Genomic DNA, 20,090 nt, shown 5'->3' with positions numbered 1-20,090 from the left:
TGTAGAAGCCCAAATATAGTGACACCATTAGCTCTATCACCCAATTTGTAATCTCATCAGACAAAGATATCGCGTTATTCTGGTGGATCTGTTTGCCAAAGAACCCCACTGACTAGTAATAATTATACTGTCTCCCTTTTATTTCTCATTAATTGGTTCCTGTATCAGCCATTCCTTTATTTTGCCTGGGATTGATGGCAGTCAGTCTGATGATCTTGTAATTACCCGAGTTGTATCAGATGTATCATTTATTCCTCCTAATTTTGTTTTTATTTTTAATACTGGGGTTACCTTACTTTTTCTCATCTTCTTGAACTTCCCCAGTACTGCAAGAGTTATTGAAAAAAATCAACATTAATGGCCTGGAGGGGCTTACATGTAGCTCCTTTTAGACTCCCATATATTTATTTTGAGACTAAGCACTATAAATATGTCTGAAATCAGTAGCTCTTATTTGACTTCTTTGATGCACTGTTGGAGTGAAAATTTCTTCATGATTTTCTTATGAAGTAATCACATCATCTGATCCCTGGCCAAAGATACATCAGTTATTTATTGAACACTTCTGCCTTTTCTGGATTATTTTTGGCAATTTTATAATTTCCAGTCCCACTGTCGGAATTCCTTTTGCTCCCTTTATGTTCAAAATATCTTTCTGACTGGTGTTAACTCTGTTTACCATAGATTTTCACTCTTTTGCTTCACTTATTAGTTTTCTTGTGTTAAAAGTACTAACTTGTCATCTCTATTCAAATCTACATAATCACCAATTTTCTTTCTTTTGTTTTTACTTTTTTTTTCCAGTTGTGACTTTTATAACAAACAAGGATTGTTTTGTAGCTGGTGTGGTCTTGAATGTCTCCCAGTGGTCATTCACCCATTGATTTGGACTCACGAGGACCATGAACTTCCTTAAACATAATCCCAATCAAGAAATTTAAATAATAAATTAAATAAAAGCCATGAGTTCTGTAAACAGTAAGCTTCCAAGAGGTGTCACCTGTCAGAGATGACCTGGCTGTTTATCAGAGACTGTTCAGACAACACTACCCTTCTTAGGGATGAGAAAACAGTTTAGTGTGTTGACAAAAGCTGTGCTGGTACCTTGCCTTCATGGCCAGAGGGCTGCCCTGGGTCATTGTAGCTGCTAATGCAGATTTCATGTGTGCCTCCAAATATCTGGTTGGGTTTAGGGAAACTTGGTTTGACTTTTGGTTTGACTTTTGCCCACATATTGCTGCTACATGTACTTTAAAAAAAAAAGTAATCTAAAACCTGAGAGTATGAGCTCAGTAATAATATCATCATGACAATGCAAAAGTAATGTCATATTTAGTTTAAATTACAAAGTCAGTACATTAAAAGCAGATGTGTTTTTTCGTCATGATGATGAAACTACCACAATTCAACAGCACCGCCGAGTGTGAGAAAGCTACAGTAGGAATTGGTTTGATCTAACACCTTTAAATAATGGATCATCTTTTGAATGTAATTTTCTTCTCCTTGGAAACTTCTGAGAAATGTGAAACGTCTCTGAACAATTATGATCATATGAAAAATACAGAACAGGTATCCAGCAAATGCCAGAAAATCCTTGCAATAAATTTTGTGATTGTGTCAGTTCTTATAACTGGAGAATTTCAGCTGGTTTTACAGATCTCTATCAAGTCTTCTGTGAAACAAACAAACAAGATTTGGGGAACTGCACTGTGCAGTTGAGATTTTGCTTCCTGAGAACAATGTTTTATTGGTTCCATTTGAACACACTGAATTTTGCAAACGCTCATAGGTTTGCCAAGTTCTTATATGCCCAGAAACAGATGTACAGTTAATTTAAAAGATATGCATGGTTTATATGATTGTAGACAAATACTGTGGGGATGGGTGTAATAGGAAAATCAGATTTGTGGGTATCTTGAATGTCTTTCCTCTTCCTCATTGAAATATACTCTTCTGCACTGATTTCTCATTATATTTATTTGATTATTCATACTTTGATCCAGGTGTAAAAATGATGAGTTTTCTGCTAATATGTTGGCTGTGAATGAGTGCTGACTCTTTAGCAGTGAGGTGACAGTCTCACATTACCAGGTGGTCACAAAATTGTTAGGGGGCTCATGCAAAGTGCTGGCAGATGACAGCTTAATCACCTCAATTGCTTCAAATAGACATGTGCAACAAATGGGAATGAAAGGATCAAGCCTATATAAACAGAAAAATTGCTGTCTCACATCCAGATCTTTCAAGATTCAAAGGATGGACATCCTGTGGAGCAAATCTGTGCTTTGCCAGGTGCATTTCGCAGAGCAAAGGCCAAAGGCTGAACCAACATGTTTTCCTGTGCAGCTATTGCTTGAAGCTTTTAAAAATCTGAGCAGAGTGAACACCTGATCTGCTCTCTTCTCTGTAGACCATCCTTCCAGCTATCAGCAGAGCCCTGTAATTGTACATGTAGCACAGGCTGGCAGCATGCTACCTTTGCCTTCCAGCCTACAGCTTGTCCCTTCATCCAGCCACATTGATGCTTCCCAAAACTTGGTTCCCATTCAAGCATTACGGTTCTCCTGAGACTCTTTGTCTTTTCCTGCTCTGGAGGGAGGTTAGCATAATGCTTAAAGTATTTCAGTCTGTTCCCTCTCTCATGGGAGAGTGTAGAAAGAAAGACATTTCCCCAAGATCTTAAATTCAAATATAATCATGACGATTACAAAGTGGGTAACTCCATATTTTCTTAAAAAACCTCTCAGCAGGCAATAATTAACAAGTGAGGCCACAGATAGCACAGTAGTACCACGTCACAGTTTGCTCGGTGGCCTCTATTTGCATAAATAATATCATGCTAATTTTAATAAAGTAATATATGCTATTAGCAAATAAGAACATAATGCCGAAATACAAACAAAGGAGAGAAGCGCAAATGTACTCCAATCAGACAGAACCCATTTTCAGTCATGTTTGTTGAAGATGTATTTTAATTTACTTTACCAGGAACTTAGTGCCTGACAGAAAGTTTTGTGAGTGGATTAAGAGGAGAACTAAAATACGAAATAAATAATTAGTTTCAACAGCATAAGGGTTTCAGAAGGAATGTTTCAATGCTGGACATTGTGATCCATATTCTTGTTACACTTGTCATATCCAAAACAAGCCTACCTTCACTGTTACAGCTGTCATGCTCTTCTACCCCAAACTGCATCAGTGTGTAATGAAAAAAAAACCCCTCAGAATAATGGATAAACATTCCTTTCCTGATTTCATAATTATTGAATTAATGGCTGAACATGCAGTTTATTTGGTGGAACACATCCAGTTAGCAGGAGTGAAAAGCCATTAGCTAAGACAAGCTCAAACTGCATAAGGCCAGTGCACAGCTAAGGCCATTTAGACACGTTTTTAGGCACGTTTCAAGACATTTCCACGTGTCTCTGATCTTTGAGAGCAACACAGTCAGTGTGACACTACCTTAAGTGTATGATCCTTTCCTAAATCCTGTGCCTGTCATTTCAAATGTGCCTGCTAGGCTATAAAGGAAGAATAATGTCTAGTAGACAACTGTTGTGGACATCTGTGGTATCCCAGCCCTTGTGACAGAGAAGGATTCCCTGTCATCAGAGTGAGGTTTGTTCATCAGTTTCTTTGACTGTGTGTAGTTATGTAGTCTATGATCTCTATGCTTTAAGACGACAGGGAGAGAGGAGGATCTCCTGGAGGGTTCCCAGTTGTGATGAACATTTATCTTGGGTGAATTACTCTGCAGATGCCTTCTGTTTTTCTTTGATCATTAGGAGAGCCTGGACCTATGCTTAAACTAAGAGCCTACTTTTTGAATAGCCAAAGCTGGCAGAGGCAAATCCCACCCTCTATTAGCCTGAAATTAATCAATCTATCACCCCTGTCTCCAAGTTTAGACCTGCTTTTAAAGAGGGCTGCATCTTTAGCACTTAAGGTTTCCTGTGCTGTGTGCCATGACAAGCAATAAAGCATTCAACACACACAAAATTGTGAAACCATAAAGGAGAAAGTTAAGTCTCAGCTGTGTCAGTGTTGCAGGACAGGAAGCAAAAGTGATTCTGATTGTGCATAGACTGTGAGTCTCTTAGAAGAGAAGATATTTTTTTGTGTGTGTATAATATCCACATTTTAAGCAGAAGGATGTTTTTCAGCTCCAGGGCCTTGGATTTAGATGAATTCACTTCTGTATGTGTATCAGTAGGTGGTAATATTCTGTGAATCAACACACATAGCAAGCTTTTCCAGAAGCCTTTGCAGATGTCTTTCTTACATCTGCCTCTCTGATTTACTCCCTGCAGGTAAGAAGTGTGACAGTTTTCCATGCAAGTGTGATTGGATTCTTCAGTCCTTGGCACAATCCCATCGACCTCTGATATCTCTTACGTTTCAGGCAACATGTTTCTTTGTTGTTTGAGTTTCAGGCAGAGCCACTCAGCAAAATGTTCCAGTGTAGCCTGGTTGGATTTCTCTCACTTTTCCTCCTATTTCCTCTTTAACAGGATTGAAATCAAGACATACATTGAAGCAGATAATGGTTAGTTCTAGTAATTCTGGTTGTCTTTAAGTAAGGAAAACTTTTTCAAGTTCCTCACCTTATGCACATGAAAAATCACTTTCGAGGTGGAGAATTTGTTTATTTCTGGTATAAGTGCTTGATTCATTTGCTTTAAACCACAACCTTTGTGTAAGCTGCTCCTTACTGACTTTGGTCTCAGCAGTAGCTGTTTTGCCAGAGGTAGCAATTTGATCTCTGTCGTACTAATCTGTCTTTGTTTTTCTGTTGTCCTGGGGGAGTGGGAAAGGAAAAAAGGTGTAGAAAACAAGTGCTATTACAGCTGCAAATACTGGGTTTGGTTTGGTTTTGTTGCTTATTTGAGTATCACTGTGCTCCTGTCAAAACTGTGCACTGCACCCCGTGTCCTCAGGACAATTGCTCATGCCCCTCTGACCTTGTTGTAGCATTTCAGATGTCCCTTTGGCTATGTTTTCTAGAAAAGGAAAACAACAACTTTCATGGTAAGATTCTACCAGTTTTATTTTTCTGATGTCCAGTCATATGTTGCTGTGATTGTGAGTCAAATGCTCGCAGGACCTTTGCTGTGAAGCTTTGAACAACATTGCTTTAAATAGCAAAGAATTTATTTGTATTATGTCTTGGGTGTGCAGCTCACAGTCACGTAGTTTTACAGGAGCCATTTGTGCACCACCAGGAGTAGTTCAAGTCAAGAACTGCCTTTCATTTCCCTGCTGGAGGGCAGGAGGTATCACGCAGATGGGTCTGGCTCAGTGTGGTAGCTTGGTGCCTGTGGTGTCACATCACCATGGCATGTCAAGGCTCTCACTGCCTCAGCATGTGAATCAGAGTCATAGAATGGTTTGTGTTGGAAGGGACTTTAAAGGTCATCTGGTTCCACCCCACTGCCATGAATAGGAACATCTTTAACTAGCCCAAGTTGCTCAGAGCCCCAACCAACCTGGCCTTGAACACTTTCAGGAATGGGGGATCTACCACTTCTCTGGACAACCTGTGTCAGTGCCTCACCACCCTCATAGTGAAGAATTTCTTCCCCATATCTAATCTGAATCTACCCTCTTTCACTTCAAAACCATTACTCCCTTTTCCTATCACCCACCTCCCTGCCATTGATGTTGGACTGTCCTGGTGCTGTGGGCAAAGGGGACATACAGGCACAGCTGGTCACCTATATGGTGCCTGTACGCTTTTCCTGTTCTGACAGTCCTAGAAATAAGCTTTTAGATCTCATTCAGGGTAGGATAGATGAGCCTTTGGTTTGATCCAATAGTTTTTTTTTCTATTCTCTTATATTTTCATGCTGTTTGTCCTTAGCCAGAGCCCTACTTTTTGGTGGTGTACTATAAACCTGCATAAGGCTCTCAAGGATGCCTCTTGAAAACAGGACTACTGCTGGGCAGGCAGGAATGGGGGTCACTTGAGGATTAGAAGGTGCTCTGTTCAACTCTTACCAGTAGATACAGGTGGAGGCGAACAGAAGTACTGAAAGAGACACATAAAAGTTTGGAAATGTGGGATAGTGGTGTGATGTATCAAAGCACAATAAGAAGCTTTTCAGAAAGTATTGCTAAGCAGACTGAAATCAGCAATATTGTAAAGTTTGTGAGAGTCTGATTTTGTGAGATTAACAGCTCCATTTCCTGTTCAGATAAATTCATATGGCTACTGAATAATTATGCACTGCTTATCTGACTGAACTTCCAGTCCTAAGACACAGCACTTCTGGAAGGTTTGCTCAGCTATGGAAACCTTTAGTGAGATATTTTAACTACAGGAGCATAGGTAACATCAGCTGATAAAAGCTGCTATTTCCATGTCTCTAGTACCACAGGAATCTTTTTTCCTGGGGCTCCAGTTTTTCAACTTTCTCTCTATTAGGAGATTGATTTTGTTCTTCTGTTTAAAACAAGGGCTAGTTTAGGAGCACTGATGCACTTGGCTGCGGTGAAAAATGACATTATGCATATTTGTAATAACAAAGAACAGCTTTAATTCCATGCCTACCACAGAAAGCATGGTATAAATAACGCTCTGTCCAAAGTTAATCACGATAAATTTTGTCTTAATTCAGGCAAATATCGTGCCCTTCTTTAATTCAATTGAATATATTACCATTAATAAATTACTTGAATTTTCTTTCACATTTATGCAGTTTGTAGAACAATATTATCTTTTAATATGTTGACACTTTGGAAGTCTTTCAATTCTTAGTATAGTCTGGAATTTGTAGGCTAAAATGCTGTCTATTGAATCTTTAAATGTCATGACACTAAAATGCAGGCAAAATTTAACTGTCATGTTCCTTTTCACTTTTTTACCATCAGTTCTGCATCTGGCACTGATACCTGCTGAGAGCTTTGAAACACCCTTTTCTCTCTGTGTGTAGTTAAATACTCTTCTAGGTTTTGATTCTTTAGCTAGGGTGTAACTAGGAGTTGCACATCTGCAAGCCCATAATACCTGGTAAAGGGAAAAAGTGGATATCTAAATGCTGCTAGACCTGAGCTATGCCTGAGTCTTTCTTCTCTCTCTCCCAGGCTGCATTCTTTAACTCCATTCATTTCTTGTTGACTTTCTTCATCATCACTGCTGAGTGATGAAGATCTTCATCACACTGCTGAGTGATCATTGACGCCTTTCTGGTTCACTTTTATAGCCCATCCTAAAGCTGCTTGTGGAAAATGCAGCTCTGCCACTTGCCAGAATACAAATGTCTGCCTGCTTTGTGCAAGGACAGCAACACTGGGCAAGCATCCACATGGAGGAATCACCAACAGATGAAATAAATGAAAGTGCACGAGATCTTTAGTCCGGAAACCAGTTGTAAAACCCCCATAAAGGTAACCGAGACTGAGGGACACTTGGTCTCATTGGTACACCAGAACCTATATATCTCTGTAATTTTAGGTATAGGGTTTGTTTCATCAATTAAAACATGCCAGTATTATTTGCATTGAGATTACACTGATGATTATGTTATGCATCCAAATTATGGTTTATCCATGTAATTAATAGTAATATAATTATTATTAATGTTAAATGATTATTATTAATATAAGTAGTATATGATACCCTATAAGGGTATGAATTGGATGACTTTGTATAAATTTAAATATTTAAAAACAGAAGAGAGGAATTATTTGTAAAAACTTATAGGATGGGTCCAAACATAAAAATTTCCAAACTCAAGAAACCTCTAAGGTCTGTGCTTCATCCTAAATGATGAAATGGGGCATAGACACACAGTGCCTCGATACTGTTATAGAAATAGGCACAGTGGAAAGCAGGGTAATCAAAATTTTGGGTTCAGTGTTTTGGGCTTTCCAAATTAAATGTCGGAACTGTATGGAAAGAAGTGTTCTCCTGGAGGTGCAGTGAGAGTGGTAAGTCTTGATATGTCATTAACCTTCAGGCCACTCAGAGTGGGGGTGTGAGTCCAAACTTGGCCCAAGCTGGGAGATTCTACTTCATCCAAAGGTAAGACACAATAGATGAGTTGATGGGGTCATGGTGCTCCAGGGAAGAAAATCTCTTCCCAAACCCTGTCAAGCAGTTTGTAGTAGCAGGAGCTGCTATCTCATGAAGGAGGCAAATTTTATTCCTACTCTTGCCTAAGAGAGAGGGCTTCCCTCACTCATGCTGTCACACAAACTGACTGTTAGTTTGGACCACACTTTATTTTTGGGGGGACTTGCTTCTCCAGACCCAGCATTTTGTAGAGGGACTTAGCCAGTATTATTCCTTCATTGTTTTCTTGGAGGGAGCAGCGTACTGCTTGTACCTCATCACTAGGAATAGAGGAGGGATCTGTCCAGGGTTTCCGGAGATACCGACAGCCAACTGCCCAGGGGGTGCTCTGTGCCGAGATGTGTCAGCATGACATGCTGCTGTGTCAAGGAATACACACATACCTGGGATGGGGGGAGTGTCATTGCTTCCTTATAGCCCAAGTAAGTATGTAGACGCCAGACCTCACATTCATCTTGCTCTACTTGCTAGCCTCTTGGCTTATTCCTCTTTGGAATGCCTTGAAGACTGATAGTGTAAAAACAGTGGTGCTAGCAGGAGAGAAGCAACCTCAGTTATAAGTAGTGAAAGAGTTTAACAATAAGAAAGTCAACCCCAGTCCTGTGAGCTGGTGGGAGATGGTTGTGCCAGAATCATTCTGAAGCTGGAGACAGCTGCCCTTGTGGTACACCTTCCCAGATGCTTCACTCTCCAGTGCTGTCACCACTTGTTCCCTACACCCCATAAAAACTGATAAGCTGGATCTACGCAAGCTTTGGAATAGGCAGCTTATTGGATTCAGCATAGCCAAGGGAAAGTGATGGAGCCAGTTGCTCTTTAGGGCATTTGCAGTGTCTTAGGTATCAGGCTGTCACATGAGCTGCATCTCTTGAGCCGACAGGAGGCCAGGGTGAACACTGAATGTGCAGGAGTGTGCTGGTGGGAGGACAGAGAGCGTGGGGATGCAAGAGGCCACTTTGCATGACGCGATGTCACCCCATGCACAGATCTGCTGAAATTAGGAGCTGGAGCTGCTGGCTGTGGCACGGAAGATTATTCACACACATTAAAATTCTTCACTCAGTATGTGATATAAGGCAGCCTGTAATCTTGCTGTAAGGTCTGTGGCCAGTGCAGTACGGAGTCATGAAAATTTCAAAATATCTCTTGACGTTAAGAGTTCTGGAATTTTCTTTGTTCTGTGGCTTGAAATGGACATAGTCCCATGAGCTTAGCTGTGCACCACAAGAGCCATTTATTTGCTACTTTGGTTTTTTTTTTTTTTCTTAGATAATGTTTAGATTCTGTTTCTGGAGTGACGAAAACTATTTCTGGCTTTGCTTTTGCAAACTGAATATTGTTTTTCAGAGTCTGCTGGATTATTATTAAGCCAATAACTGCATATGATAATAACTACAGAAATTAATAACAATAGCATATGAATGATATCATTTTAGAGTGTGTCTTAAAGTTTTCTGTTAGTATGTCTAATTTTCTTACTTGGGTGATTGCTATTTTGCCTTCAAATTAAAGTAAAAATAAGATATGATGAGAGTCATGATTTGTCATTCCAATTGGAATTAGTCATTGGTCATCAAGATGATAATGAAATTATCTGTTTCTAAAGAATTAACCTTAATTTACTAATATGTAAGGATAGTTCCCAACTCTACCAAACTCTTTGACAAATTCTGAAACTTTATTTGAGTTGGATTCATCTTACCTGACTTCAGGCACTCTAGTGGTCAGGTGTCTAGCCTAGCCCAGTGACCTAGGCTGGTCCTGTCATCAGCAAATGATATGTTGTCAGAAGATGATCACTGTCCTTATCTCAGACCTCTGTTGTATGAGAGATCAGGTCACAGCCAGGGTGCCCATCTCTCTCCACTGACTCAGGTCTGGACAAGTTTAGGGAGACATGTAAGTCTGACACCTTAGCTGGATCAGTCTCTGTAGTCCCATGTTGCTGGGAGAAGCTGCTGCATCCAAGACTCAGCAGTGGCTTCCTTGGGTCAGGACAGCTATTGGAAAGGCTATTGTGTTCCCATGGGGTTGGTGAGTTGTTTTCTCTAACATGGCTCAGGCACAAAAATGACACAGAACAAAGTAATTTTAGCACAGACACTCAGAAGGTAGCCCTGAGCAGGGGTAAGAGTGGGCATGGAGGGAGGTGCAGTTTGTGGCTGTGCTTCCAGTCTCCTGGAGAGTTAAGCCTCAATATTTGTTGTGAATGTCCCATCCCTGGAAGTGCTCAAAACCAGTTTGGATGAGTCTCTGAGCAATCAGGTCTAGTGAAAGTCATCCCTGTACATGGCAGAGAGGTTGAAATTAGGTGATCTTTAAGGTCTCTTCCAACACAAACCATTCCATGAATCTTTGATTTACCCATTCTGTGGGAATGATGTCTGAGCCTGTGGCACTGATTCGGTATTTTCGTTTGCCCCAAACCGTCTTGCTTTCATGGCTTTATGTCTGGCAGCACTACCGATACGAAGCTCAAGCTTGGGGCACCTCTGGTGCCACAGGAGCGGGGCCAATTCGTTCCCCAGAGTTCCCCTTCCCCCGCCGCCTTCGGGCACCGGGCAGCACGGCGGCTCCACAGGTACAGGCAGCCGGGCTCCCACGGCCGGACCGGGACACGCAGGGCCGGATGCAGCTCCCGGGGGCAGAGCCCGGGGGCAGCCCGCGGGTGGGACCCGCCGGGGCGGCGGGGGCTGTGCGGGGGCCGCGGTGGCGCCCCCCACCTCGGTGCCGCCCGGCCCCGCCCGACCGCGGCCGCGGTGCCCCTCCCGGGGCAGGGGCAGGCGGAGCGGGGCGTGGGGGACCGGAGCTGGCGAGGCGTGATCGCCCGAGGCCCCTCCTGCCTGCCGGGGAAGCCTTAAAACAGCCCGGCGAGGCGCGGAGCCCCGCACTCGGGAGCCCCGACGCACGGGCAGACGCCTCGCCGAGCCGGGAGCCGCTCCGCTGCAACCACTGCCGTGAGTGCCGCGACGGGGCGGGCACGGGAATGGGAATGGGAATGGGGACGGAAGCGGGGACGTGGGGCGGCCGGGAGCGGTCCGGGGCTGCGCTGGTTTGGCCGCGCTGCTCCCGCCGTCGGGGCAGGTGCTGACGGCGACTCTCCTCCATCCCGCCCCGCCGTGCAGATGCAGGGCACCGTGAGGCTGTGGGTGTCGGTGCTGACTTTCGCCCTGTCGCTGCTGGTCTGCCTGGGGACGCTGGCAGAGGCGTACCCCTCCAAACCGGACAACCCCGGCGAGGACGCCCCCGCAGAGGACATGGCCAGATACTACTCGGCGCTGAGGCACTACATCAACCTCATCACCAGGCAGAGGTAGGCAGAACGGGACGGCAAACATCGCTTCTTCCCGCTCCCCGGGCAGATTTTTCCTTGTCGAGGCTCAGGGGAGAAAGGTGGGGTGTCCCCTCACACTGGGTCTCTTTCCTTGCTTTCCCCACCCACCCACACGGAGAAAGACGTGGTGCACAGATTCCCTTTAGAGAGCAACACCCATGAACCCTTGAGTTGTCTCTGGGTCCAGAGCTGAATTTTCACTGTTCAAGTTGTCAGAAGGGGGAGGGGTGTCAACGCTGCCTCTGCTATCCCAGCTCTTCCTAGCTCAGACAGGCTGGCAGTCAGGAGCAGGAACCACAGGTCATGTATGGGGAGAGCCCCCTAAAAGGGAAAAAAACGTTACTAACCTGGGAGCTGGGGAGAGGCAGAAAGGGCAGTAGGAGCAGTTTTCCACTTCTCTTGCTGCCACCCACTCAAGTGAAGATTTTCATGAGAAAAAGTACCCTCTGAGAAAATGTAGTAGTCTAGATGCTTTGTGGTTTGCCAGCTACCTATTGCAGCTGTGGCTGCCAAGAAACCCACTAGTCCTAACAAAAACCTCTCTCAAGATCACAAATAAGAACTCAAGCCCAATCCGAAAGAGAAAAGAGCGTGAACCCAAGCCTGCCTGGCTCTAAACCGGTTTTCTGCGTTTGACTGTGCTTGCTAAAGTAGAAGTAAAGGCTCAGTCTGAAAAAAAAAAATCCTGGCAAATTATTATAAAAAAATCATCATCTTTGGGAGCATCTGTCCAGTTAGGCTGTGATTGAGAGAAGTTTCCCCTGAGGTACCACAGCAATGTGTGACCCAGAAGAGTTATGACATATTTATCTATTTGTTAATATCAAAACCACATGAGAGGTCTAAAATTAGGCATTCATTTGTCCCTCTAGAACTCTGAGAATTAAATTAGAAGGGAGGCTATTGTGTAACTGAGACCTTTCTCAGCAAGTCCATAACATTGTCTGCCAGTGCACTAATGGTATAAGACAGATGAAGATGCTGATAGAAATACAGTTCTTCAGTCCTGAACTTTTAAAGCAGTATTCACAGCTTGCACATGTGTATGGCATGGTTCTGGATGGCAGACTGTGCTCAGATAACTTTTTGTCTAGATTACTGCTAAAATAATCTGATCCTCAAGTTCTGCCTCTGCTACCCTTTTCTCTTGCATGTGGTGGGACCTCCAGGCTGGTCTCTCATCCTTTCTTTTCTTCTTTCATCTCCCATTTCCAAGGTGACTGCTGTCCAAAGGCAGGTCATGTTTTAAACCAAAAAACCCCAAATCCAAACCCAACCAAACAAACCCTCCTTTCTCTATTCAAACACCACTTCTGGTGTGTGCCCTGTATGCTTGCTTTAATTTTGACTTTTTTCCCCTATTTTCTGGCTTGTACCTATACAACTCAGAGATTGAGACTGGTTTAATTCTTGTGTGTGGATTTAGGGTCTGAAATGAAGTGAAATAGTGATTGTTGCTGATGGATAAAATTTAAATTTTGTTCTTTGGATTTTACCCAGATTTCCTACCCACCCTCATATTTAAAGGAACAGAATTGACCTAGAAGTACAAGAAAGTTGGCAGAAAAAAACACTACAATGGCAATTTAGGGATACACTTTTAAAAGTTTACTACTTAGGTTAACTGAAAAACCAAAAAGGTGTACTGTTTCCACTGTGTGGTGAATTAACAGTCCAGAAATAAGGCAATTGCCACCTCCCTTTGGAAAGCTTAACTGAGCTTCTGGAGGTTCCCTTCTTTGGCAGTGACACAGTCATTTGCAAAATGAATCAATAACTTTTGAAGCACTTTGGACTGGTTGATTTGTCTGTTTCAGCAGATGTGCTCGAAGTTTTCTCTCTTTTTGCAGCTTTTTGTCTCTGCTTTTTGTGCATAGTACTGTGACAGGGGGGAGACAAGGTGTCCAGGGGCTGTCCTGCTCCTCCTGAGGGTGAATGAGTAAGCTGTTGGCCTCTCACCAGACCTGGTGCCTGTAGCCAGTGAGATGAAGCAGTAAGAGCATGCTGGCAAAGGAGAACATGAGGAGATCGATGCTTTTTTTCTCTTCAGGTTCATCTGTCCTGCCTTGTTTGATGTTTCTGTGATTATGAGTAACCTCCCGTCCCATCTTCCTGCCTTCTGCTTCTGGCTTGACCCAAGCATTTGAGTGCCATTCCCCTTTGAGCTACTGTGACCCACAGGGTCTTCACCCCAGCTCCCATGAAACTTCTTCCTTCCAGACCATCTTTTTCTTCTTGTCTTTAGACCCTGCCAGTCTGGCTGCTTTGCTCCCTCTCTCCTTTGAAATCCTTCTCCTTCAGATTCATCTTACTTAGCTTTAGACATCAGTGTCAGCTTTAAATTTCTTTGAGATTAGCTGAGGGAAACAGGTACTTGTGTGGTGCAGGTCACCAGGCCTGTTTGAGGATTCTTGTTTCTTATGTGACAGGTCTTTATGATTTGAAAGAGAACCCAAGATGACCAGCATAGATGCAGACTCCTGCACTAGAGATGTCTGTGTGTCTTTGGATTAGTTCCACCTCTGTCTCCCAAACAATCCTGTGGTCTTGCCTCATATCCCCCTACCACAATGTTCAGGAATCTTTTTTCACAGGCCATTTTTACTTGAATCACTCCTCCTTCTGCTACTTAGTACTATCTGTACTCCCTCTTGCGAACAGGCCGTCTTCTTTCCTTTTCCTTTGTAACTTGTTCGTGAATCTGTGGCTCTTCTGTGCTGTAGCAAAACAGTAAGGCCATTCCTGCTGGAAATGCCTCAAACTATAGACAGGGCAGAGAGTATCTGGAAGTGTGTCCTGATGCTCCTACTTCATGTCAACGCCCTTTAATGGGGAAGGCAGCAGCTCTCAAGAGCTTTTGGTTTCTTCGCAATTTTCTGAATCAGACCCACATGTTTCTGAGATCCCTCAGCTCCTGTTGCCAGCCTTGGACATTGGGATATGACTCTCAAGACACAAGTTTTCATAGGAAGCTTTGAGATTTTGCTGAGTCTGCAATTTACTGTCTCTAATCAGAATAAGTGTATTTACTCCTCAAATCCTTTTTGACTTCAGCTGGAGCTGTGAGTTATCGGCATGCCCCAAAATAGGCCTTGATTTCCCAAACTGAACATAAAAACTAACCAGGTATTTTCACCTGGCTTTGAACCTCATCCTTTTAAAAAAAGCCATGGTATTTGATAAAAGTGTTTCCCAAACAGAAGATAAAGGCCTGGCTTTCTGTGTTCTAGTAATTTCAGAGCTGGGCAGGGCAGACAAGGAGACAAAGCATGAAGCAGCTGGAGAAAAGATCTCTCAAGGCATTAGCATCAGAAAGAAGAGACTGACTTTGGCAAGAGTGGACTTTTGCCTCTATTTAGTATGTCTGTAGCATGGTTGTTTCCCAGGTGCAAAATTCCAGGGTAGACAGGAGACTCAGGCATCTTCCTGACACAGGAAGAACGGCTATTCTTTGGCCAGCCCAGCTGACTGCAATCAGCAAACACCTTGTGTGCAGCTTTGCTGTGTGAGGACAAGGTGGATCCATGCAGCACAGGTAGCAGCACTAGTCTAGCCAAGATGCTAAAGGGACTCAAATAAAAGATATCTCCCTAACACAGTAATCTTCATTATTTGAGTGAATCTCTGCACTCCAGGTGGTTGCTTGCTATTCCTTACTCAGACAAAACTTTCTGAGAGATTCGTGGGAGTTTTGTCCAAGTGTGAGCTATTAGAGCAAGTTGTTGATCTGTTAAATCAATTTCTTTAACATAATGGAAAATTAGATTCCTTCTTAGTTGAACTCCAGGTCACATCCATATTAATCAGAGTAGGGAACTAGAAAGAAAGAAATCCCTTTGTGGTGCTGGAGTGCAAGGTATTTGATTCAGCATCATGCCTGATTGCACTATTGTAATAGCATTTCACTGTGTTTGGCTGGTTCTTTCCAATCTACTTAGATTAAGAAATCTACCTTAACTTTCTGTAACTGCTGGTTTGTCTTTCTGGAGCATAGGTGATACATTAAAATGATTTGGGTGATGCAAAAATACAAAGAGTTGAATAAAATGATTGAAAAGTGAGATATGTTTCCACTTTTCAAGAAGTAATGTAATCAACAGTTGAAACTGCTAGCTTTTTAAATGTAGTTTGGGAAGGTTCTGGTTTTTTTTTTCTGCTGAATGTAGATCCCTGGAATGACTGTGGTCACTGGATAATAATCACTGGGTATAAGTCTTTAATTACACCTTCAATTTCTCTCGAGTCAGAATTTCACTCAAACAACGTTAACAAAGCTGTTTGTGTACTTTATGATTCAGAATAATTGCATACACAAGTTGCAAAGTGTGATCTTAATTCTTTCCAACTGAGAGTTTGCTCATAGTTATCACTCTTAGGCTAATGAATCCTTATAGTGATGAAATGTCTGTCAAGCAGGCTGATCATTGTTGCTTCTGTTTTCTCAAGAAAAGAGATCAAATTCCTTCCCAAGAAACAGAAGTTGCAGTGCTTTTAACTTCTGAGTAATGTACAGTATCCAGGATTAGGGAAAAAAAAAAAAAGGCAAATAGAAGGTCGGCTGCTGTGTAAGTATAGGACAAAGGTAGCCCATGATATCCCATTTAACTGAAGAACTCTGAATGAGTAAGTTTTTGTTCCCACAGCCACGTAGTTCAAGATGATTACCCTGGGACAGCTCAGTTTTGACAACCTAATGTGCTACATGTTGGGCAGTCCCAAACGTTATCTTAAAAAAATCTCATCTGATTCCTTGGCTAGTATGTCACACTGAGGTTTCTCTTCTATTAACCTAATGGATAAATTCCACTCCTCATTTGAATAATTTCTGATGAAGGGTAGAGTATCATTCAAAGCAATGAGAAAATTAAAGAGATGATGGAAATGGATTTGTAAGCAAGAATGACATGCTTGGAGGTCACATCATGCACAGCTTCTTCCCTCTTCCTCCATGCTCATATCACTAAGGTGTAAAGTCCTAGAGTATCCAGGAACAGCCATCAAAGTGAGAAATATATAGAGTTTCTCAATGCCACAATGAAAAATGATTATGGAAAAAATGTAGAAAAATATGGGGGCAGGGGGGGAAAGGAGTACTGAAGAATGAATGTTTTCCCCACGTGGTTAAGTTAAATTAAAATACTTGCTGAAAAGTGGTATTTATATCTGTTCTGTTACTTTTTCTGGGAAAAAAAAAACAAACAAACAAACCAAAAAAACCTTAATGGTTCTGCGCTTAGTCTTCATTTCTAAAAACTGACATATACAAAAATACAACTTTTAAAAATTTTTCTTTAGATATGGAAAGAGATCAAGCCCAGATACACTGATCTCAGACCTCTTGTTGAGGGAAAGCACAGAAAACATTCCTCGATCCAGGTATGTATGAAAAGGTTTTGTGGTGGCTTTCACTTCTCATTTAGATTTAATGGTTTCATTTGTTATCAGTAAATACGTTTCACAGAGAACAAACATATGCCACTAACAACTGGTTAGATATGTCCTTAAAAAACATTTTTAATTCCCTTTTTTTTTTTTTTTTTTTTAAATAGAACCATTTATGAATGCAAGAAATGCCTTACCAAATATGATATAGTCCATACATCCTTGTTTCCTGATTTTGGGAGAAGGCCATACCTGTTACTTGGAGGAAGGGAAGCATTCCCAAGGCACTTGCCCCATTCTGGACTTTATTACACAGAATTGTATGCCGATGTTTGATTATTCCTTACATATTAGAGCCCCAAGGATGACATATTTCTTCTCATTTGATACTCACATAGGTGGTAAATATGTTCATACATTAACTCATACACAGATGCATGGCTATGACTTCTCTTTAAAATATAGTATTTCACACTGGTTTTGTGTCTAATATTTTACAAAGGAAAAAAAAGGCTTTTATATTTCCACTTGCACTTGGTTTAGAGTAACAGTGATGTTTCAAACAACACAGGGATTTCAAATGTACATAAGGTATTTATCTAGTTAGGTAATGACACTTTAGGTATAATGTAAGATATTGTAGTAGTGACTGCAATTTACACAGGTGAAAAGTATGTTGGAAAGGGGGAGTTTTGGCTTGTGAAGGAAAATATTGCTTTTAATTTCACTCACAATCAAACACAGATGAGCTCAGTTTAAGTCTTTACTGATAGTCTTAAGTTTGCTGGTAATACTTCTAATGCAGAAATAAATATTTTATGCAGCTGTCGTCTCAGGAGTCTATAAGCAAGTGCTCTGCACTCTCATCAGCTCTGTGAAGGCTCAATTAGACTAGTTAAATACTTAAGCACAATAGTCCGTAGCACTGAATTTAGGGCATGATCGTGACACTGAAAGGTAACCAAAATTTCTACTGTCATCAAGGGATGTTGTCCATTAGACTTCTGGTTCTGCAATAGGGAGACCATTAACTTATGTTTTGATGACTAACTGCAGCTGTGGGGATGCAGTTTTCTCTGCAGATGCTTATCTAAAAAACTGCATGGAGTGCAGTGAAATGTATTAGACTATTTTGTGTTTGGTAATGACAAGGCAGAGCCCTCACATAATGGGAAATTTCCACTGCCATGAATCTGAGGCAACACACAGGGTAGTACAAAGTCTAATATTCTCTGTAATTTTCACCTCTTCATAACAAAATTTCATGATTATTATTATTGTTTCAATAATGCTATTTATAACACACCAGGGAGCAAAAATTCATCAGCAAAATAACCAACTTGTCTGCATTTAAGATCAAGAATTGATGAGAAGCAGATTTTTGCTTCATACCCCCTGTAACAGCACTTTAAACTGAGTATGGTATTTGTCACTCATCAGTGACAGTTATGGGAGTACTGGGAACAATGATTTCTAGTTTCCCATGGATATGTTTTCTAGGATAAAACCCTGTATGGATTCTGAACTCCACTCCAGCTTTTTCCTCCATGTGAGGACATAATTAAATCTTCTTGCTATCCAGCCCTGTGTTTCATGTCACATTGAGATCTTAATATCCATGAAATCTGAAACCCTGACTTGGTTGAAATTGTCCAGAGGGTGTGAAAGCTGAGGGGAAGAAGTTAGGGGAACTGCACAGGAGTGAATGGCTGGACACAGAGCAGAAATGCTCAGGTACAGCACGGCTGCCTAACCCTTCCTCATGGAGGAAGCCATGCTGAATGAATGAAAGGCAGGCTGCTATTATTCTGAGCTTAAATTAAGTAAATGTTTTAGAAATAGTTACATACGAAGCAAGCTAAGGAGCAGATGTAAATTGCACTCAGTGAATCAGTGACATAGATACTTCATGAGTTCTTGGGAACTTAACTTTGTAACTGAATATTGGGATATTAATAAATTACTTCATTGCCTTCAGCTTGACTGGCCTGGTTTGACATTTTGCTTTTGCTGACTGAAATATGCCCCAAAATATTTTGTAGTCTAGGTATATGCCTGAGTATATGAAGAAATTTTAGAGAGATTCTTACAGAAACTAGTTACAAAACAAGAAGATAAAGATTAAAAAGAAAAAAAAAAAAAAGAAGTGCCTTGACCTGAGTACAGGTAAGTAAGGTACAGGTTTTTATGACAGAAACATGTGGCATATTTCTGATCTTGTCTGTCTTGTGGAGTGATAAGAAAATGTTTAATATCCAATAACAGGATGTGTCTCTCCTAATACTACCTCTTAGAAGTTAGATACCTAGTGTGAAGTACTTGCCTAGACTGCCTTTGAAGTCAGTCAGTGGGATGGATATTTCCATAATGAGTTTTCCATGTGTTTAATGTGGTTTTTTTGTTGTTAATGTATATTCTATAATATGTATTACAGGTTTGAAGACCCTTCAATGTGGTGATGGGATTTTCAGAACACCTTCAAAACTTTTCCTAGTTTTCAATTCATACTCCACGCCTATGAAGCAAATCATAGCATCATCCCCAGTGCATGCAGCCATTGTACTGAATTCTGTAGAGTTTTTCCTTCATCATATTTGTATATATCTTTATTTAAATAAATTATTTGTGCATTCCAAAATATAACATACGTAATGAAAAGAACCAACCATGTCACTGGTATAACAATGCGTTGTTTTAAACTATTAAAACTGAATTATAACCTCCCTGTAGACTGAAGTAGTGTGGACAACAATAGTGTCGCAGTTATTACAGTAATTACTCTGCAAAGTAAGATAAAGACATCATTTATTGTGGCCTCAGACTCATCTCAGATGCTTGATTTATGCAAAACTGTTAAAAATAATTTATCACAGACTGCATAACTTAGGAAAATAGTGTTCTGAGAGGCAATTTTTCAGAGTGACTGTACCAAAATCTTACTTAGTCCTTACACTGACAAATGTAGTAAAGTTAATGGCATTTTCAAAATACAAAGGAGTAAGTCACTGCTTAATTCTGCTAACTCCTCAAAACTGATTTGGAGCTTGGCTGTAAACCTGAATTAGTACTTTTAAATGAAACAGATGTAACATCTTTGTTTTGGCAAAGTAGCAGAAAATAGTATCTAAAGTAACTCATAAACCAAGACATAACTACAACTATTTATGCCAGAAAAGAGACATCCAACATTTCTAAGGACTTGTGAGGTAGCACACTGATAAATCCCAACGCTTTGGGTATTTGCACTCTGAGCCTCTCTCATATGGAGCCTCTCTCATGGTTTCTGTTTTACCATGAGAA

At 41.4% G+C, this 20,090-nt stretch overlaps 1 protein-coding gene and 1 long non-coding RNA gene across 2 annotated transcripts in view; both read left to right on the top strand.

The window, feature by feature from the left end:
* LOC126647470 (uncharacterized) overlaps positions 1 to 4,797 on the top strand; it is a 37,465-nt gene extending 32,668 nt beyond the window's left edge. Inside the window, exon 4 of the long non-coding RNA XR_007630613.1 lies at positions 4,311 to 4,797. This is a non-coding gene — a long non-coding RNA (uncharacterized LOC126647470). The remainder of the gene's footprint in view (positions 1 to 4,310) is intronic.
* Positions 4,798 to 10,936: 6,139 nt separating this feature from the next.
* Positions 10,937 to 19,526, top strand: NPY (neuropeptide Y). Its single transcript, XM_050329654.1, has 4 exons — positions 10,937 to 11,031; positions 11,200 to 11,387; positions 16,704 to 16,784; positions 19,225 to 19,526. Exons 2-4 carry the CDS (start codon positions 11,200 to 11,202, stop codon positions 19,247 to 19,249), a joined length of 294 nt encoding a protein of 97 aa, XP_050185611.1. The 5' UTR covers positions 10,937 to 11,031; the 3' UTR covers positions 19,250 to 19,526.
* Positions 19,527 to 20,090: the final 564 nt, after the last annotated feature.

The sequence above is a fragment of the Myiozetetes cayanensis genome, unplaced genomic scaffold (genome assembly GCF_022539395.1).
Source record: "Myiozetetes cayanensis isolate MyiCay16 unplaced genomic scaffold, myiCay2020 scf1, whole genome shotgun sequence".
Classification (NCBI taxonomy): Eukaryota; Metazoa; Chordata; class Aves; order Passeriformes; family Tyrannidae; genus Myiozetetes; species Myiozetetes cayanensis.
Note: the sequence above shows the minus strand (reverse complement) of the source record. Positions and strands in the feature narration are given on the sequence as shown.

What these genes read in the sequence shown, in the direction of transcription:
- NPY (XM_050329654.1), top strand. Translation starts at nt 11,200, where the DNA reads ATGCAGGGCACCGTGAGGCTGTGGGTGTCGGTGCTGACTTTCGCCCTG. An exon ending in AACCTCATCACCAGGCAGAG is followed by an intron (nt 11,388 to 16,703) that starts GTAGGCAGAACG and finishes ATTTTTCTTTAG; the next exon opens with ATATGGAAAGAGATCAAGCC. An exon ending in GAAAACATTCCTCGATCCAG is followed by an intron (nt 16,785 to 19,224) that starts GTATGTATGAAA and finishes TATGTATTACAG; the next exon opens with GTTTGAAGACCCTTCAATGT.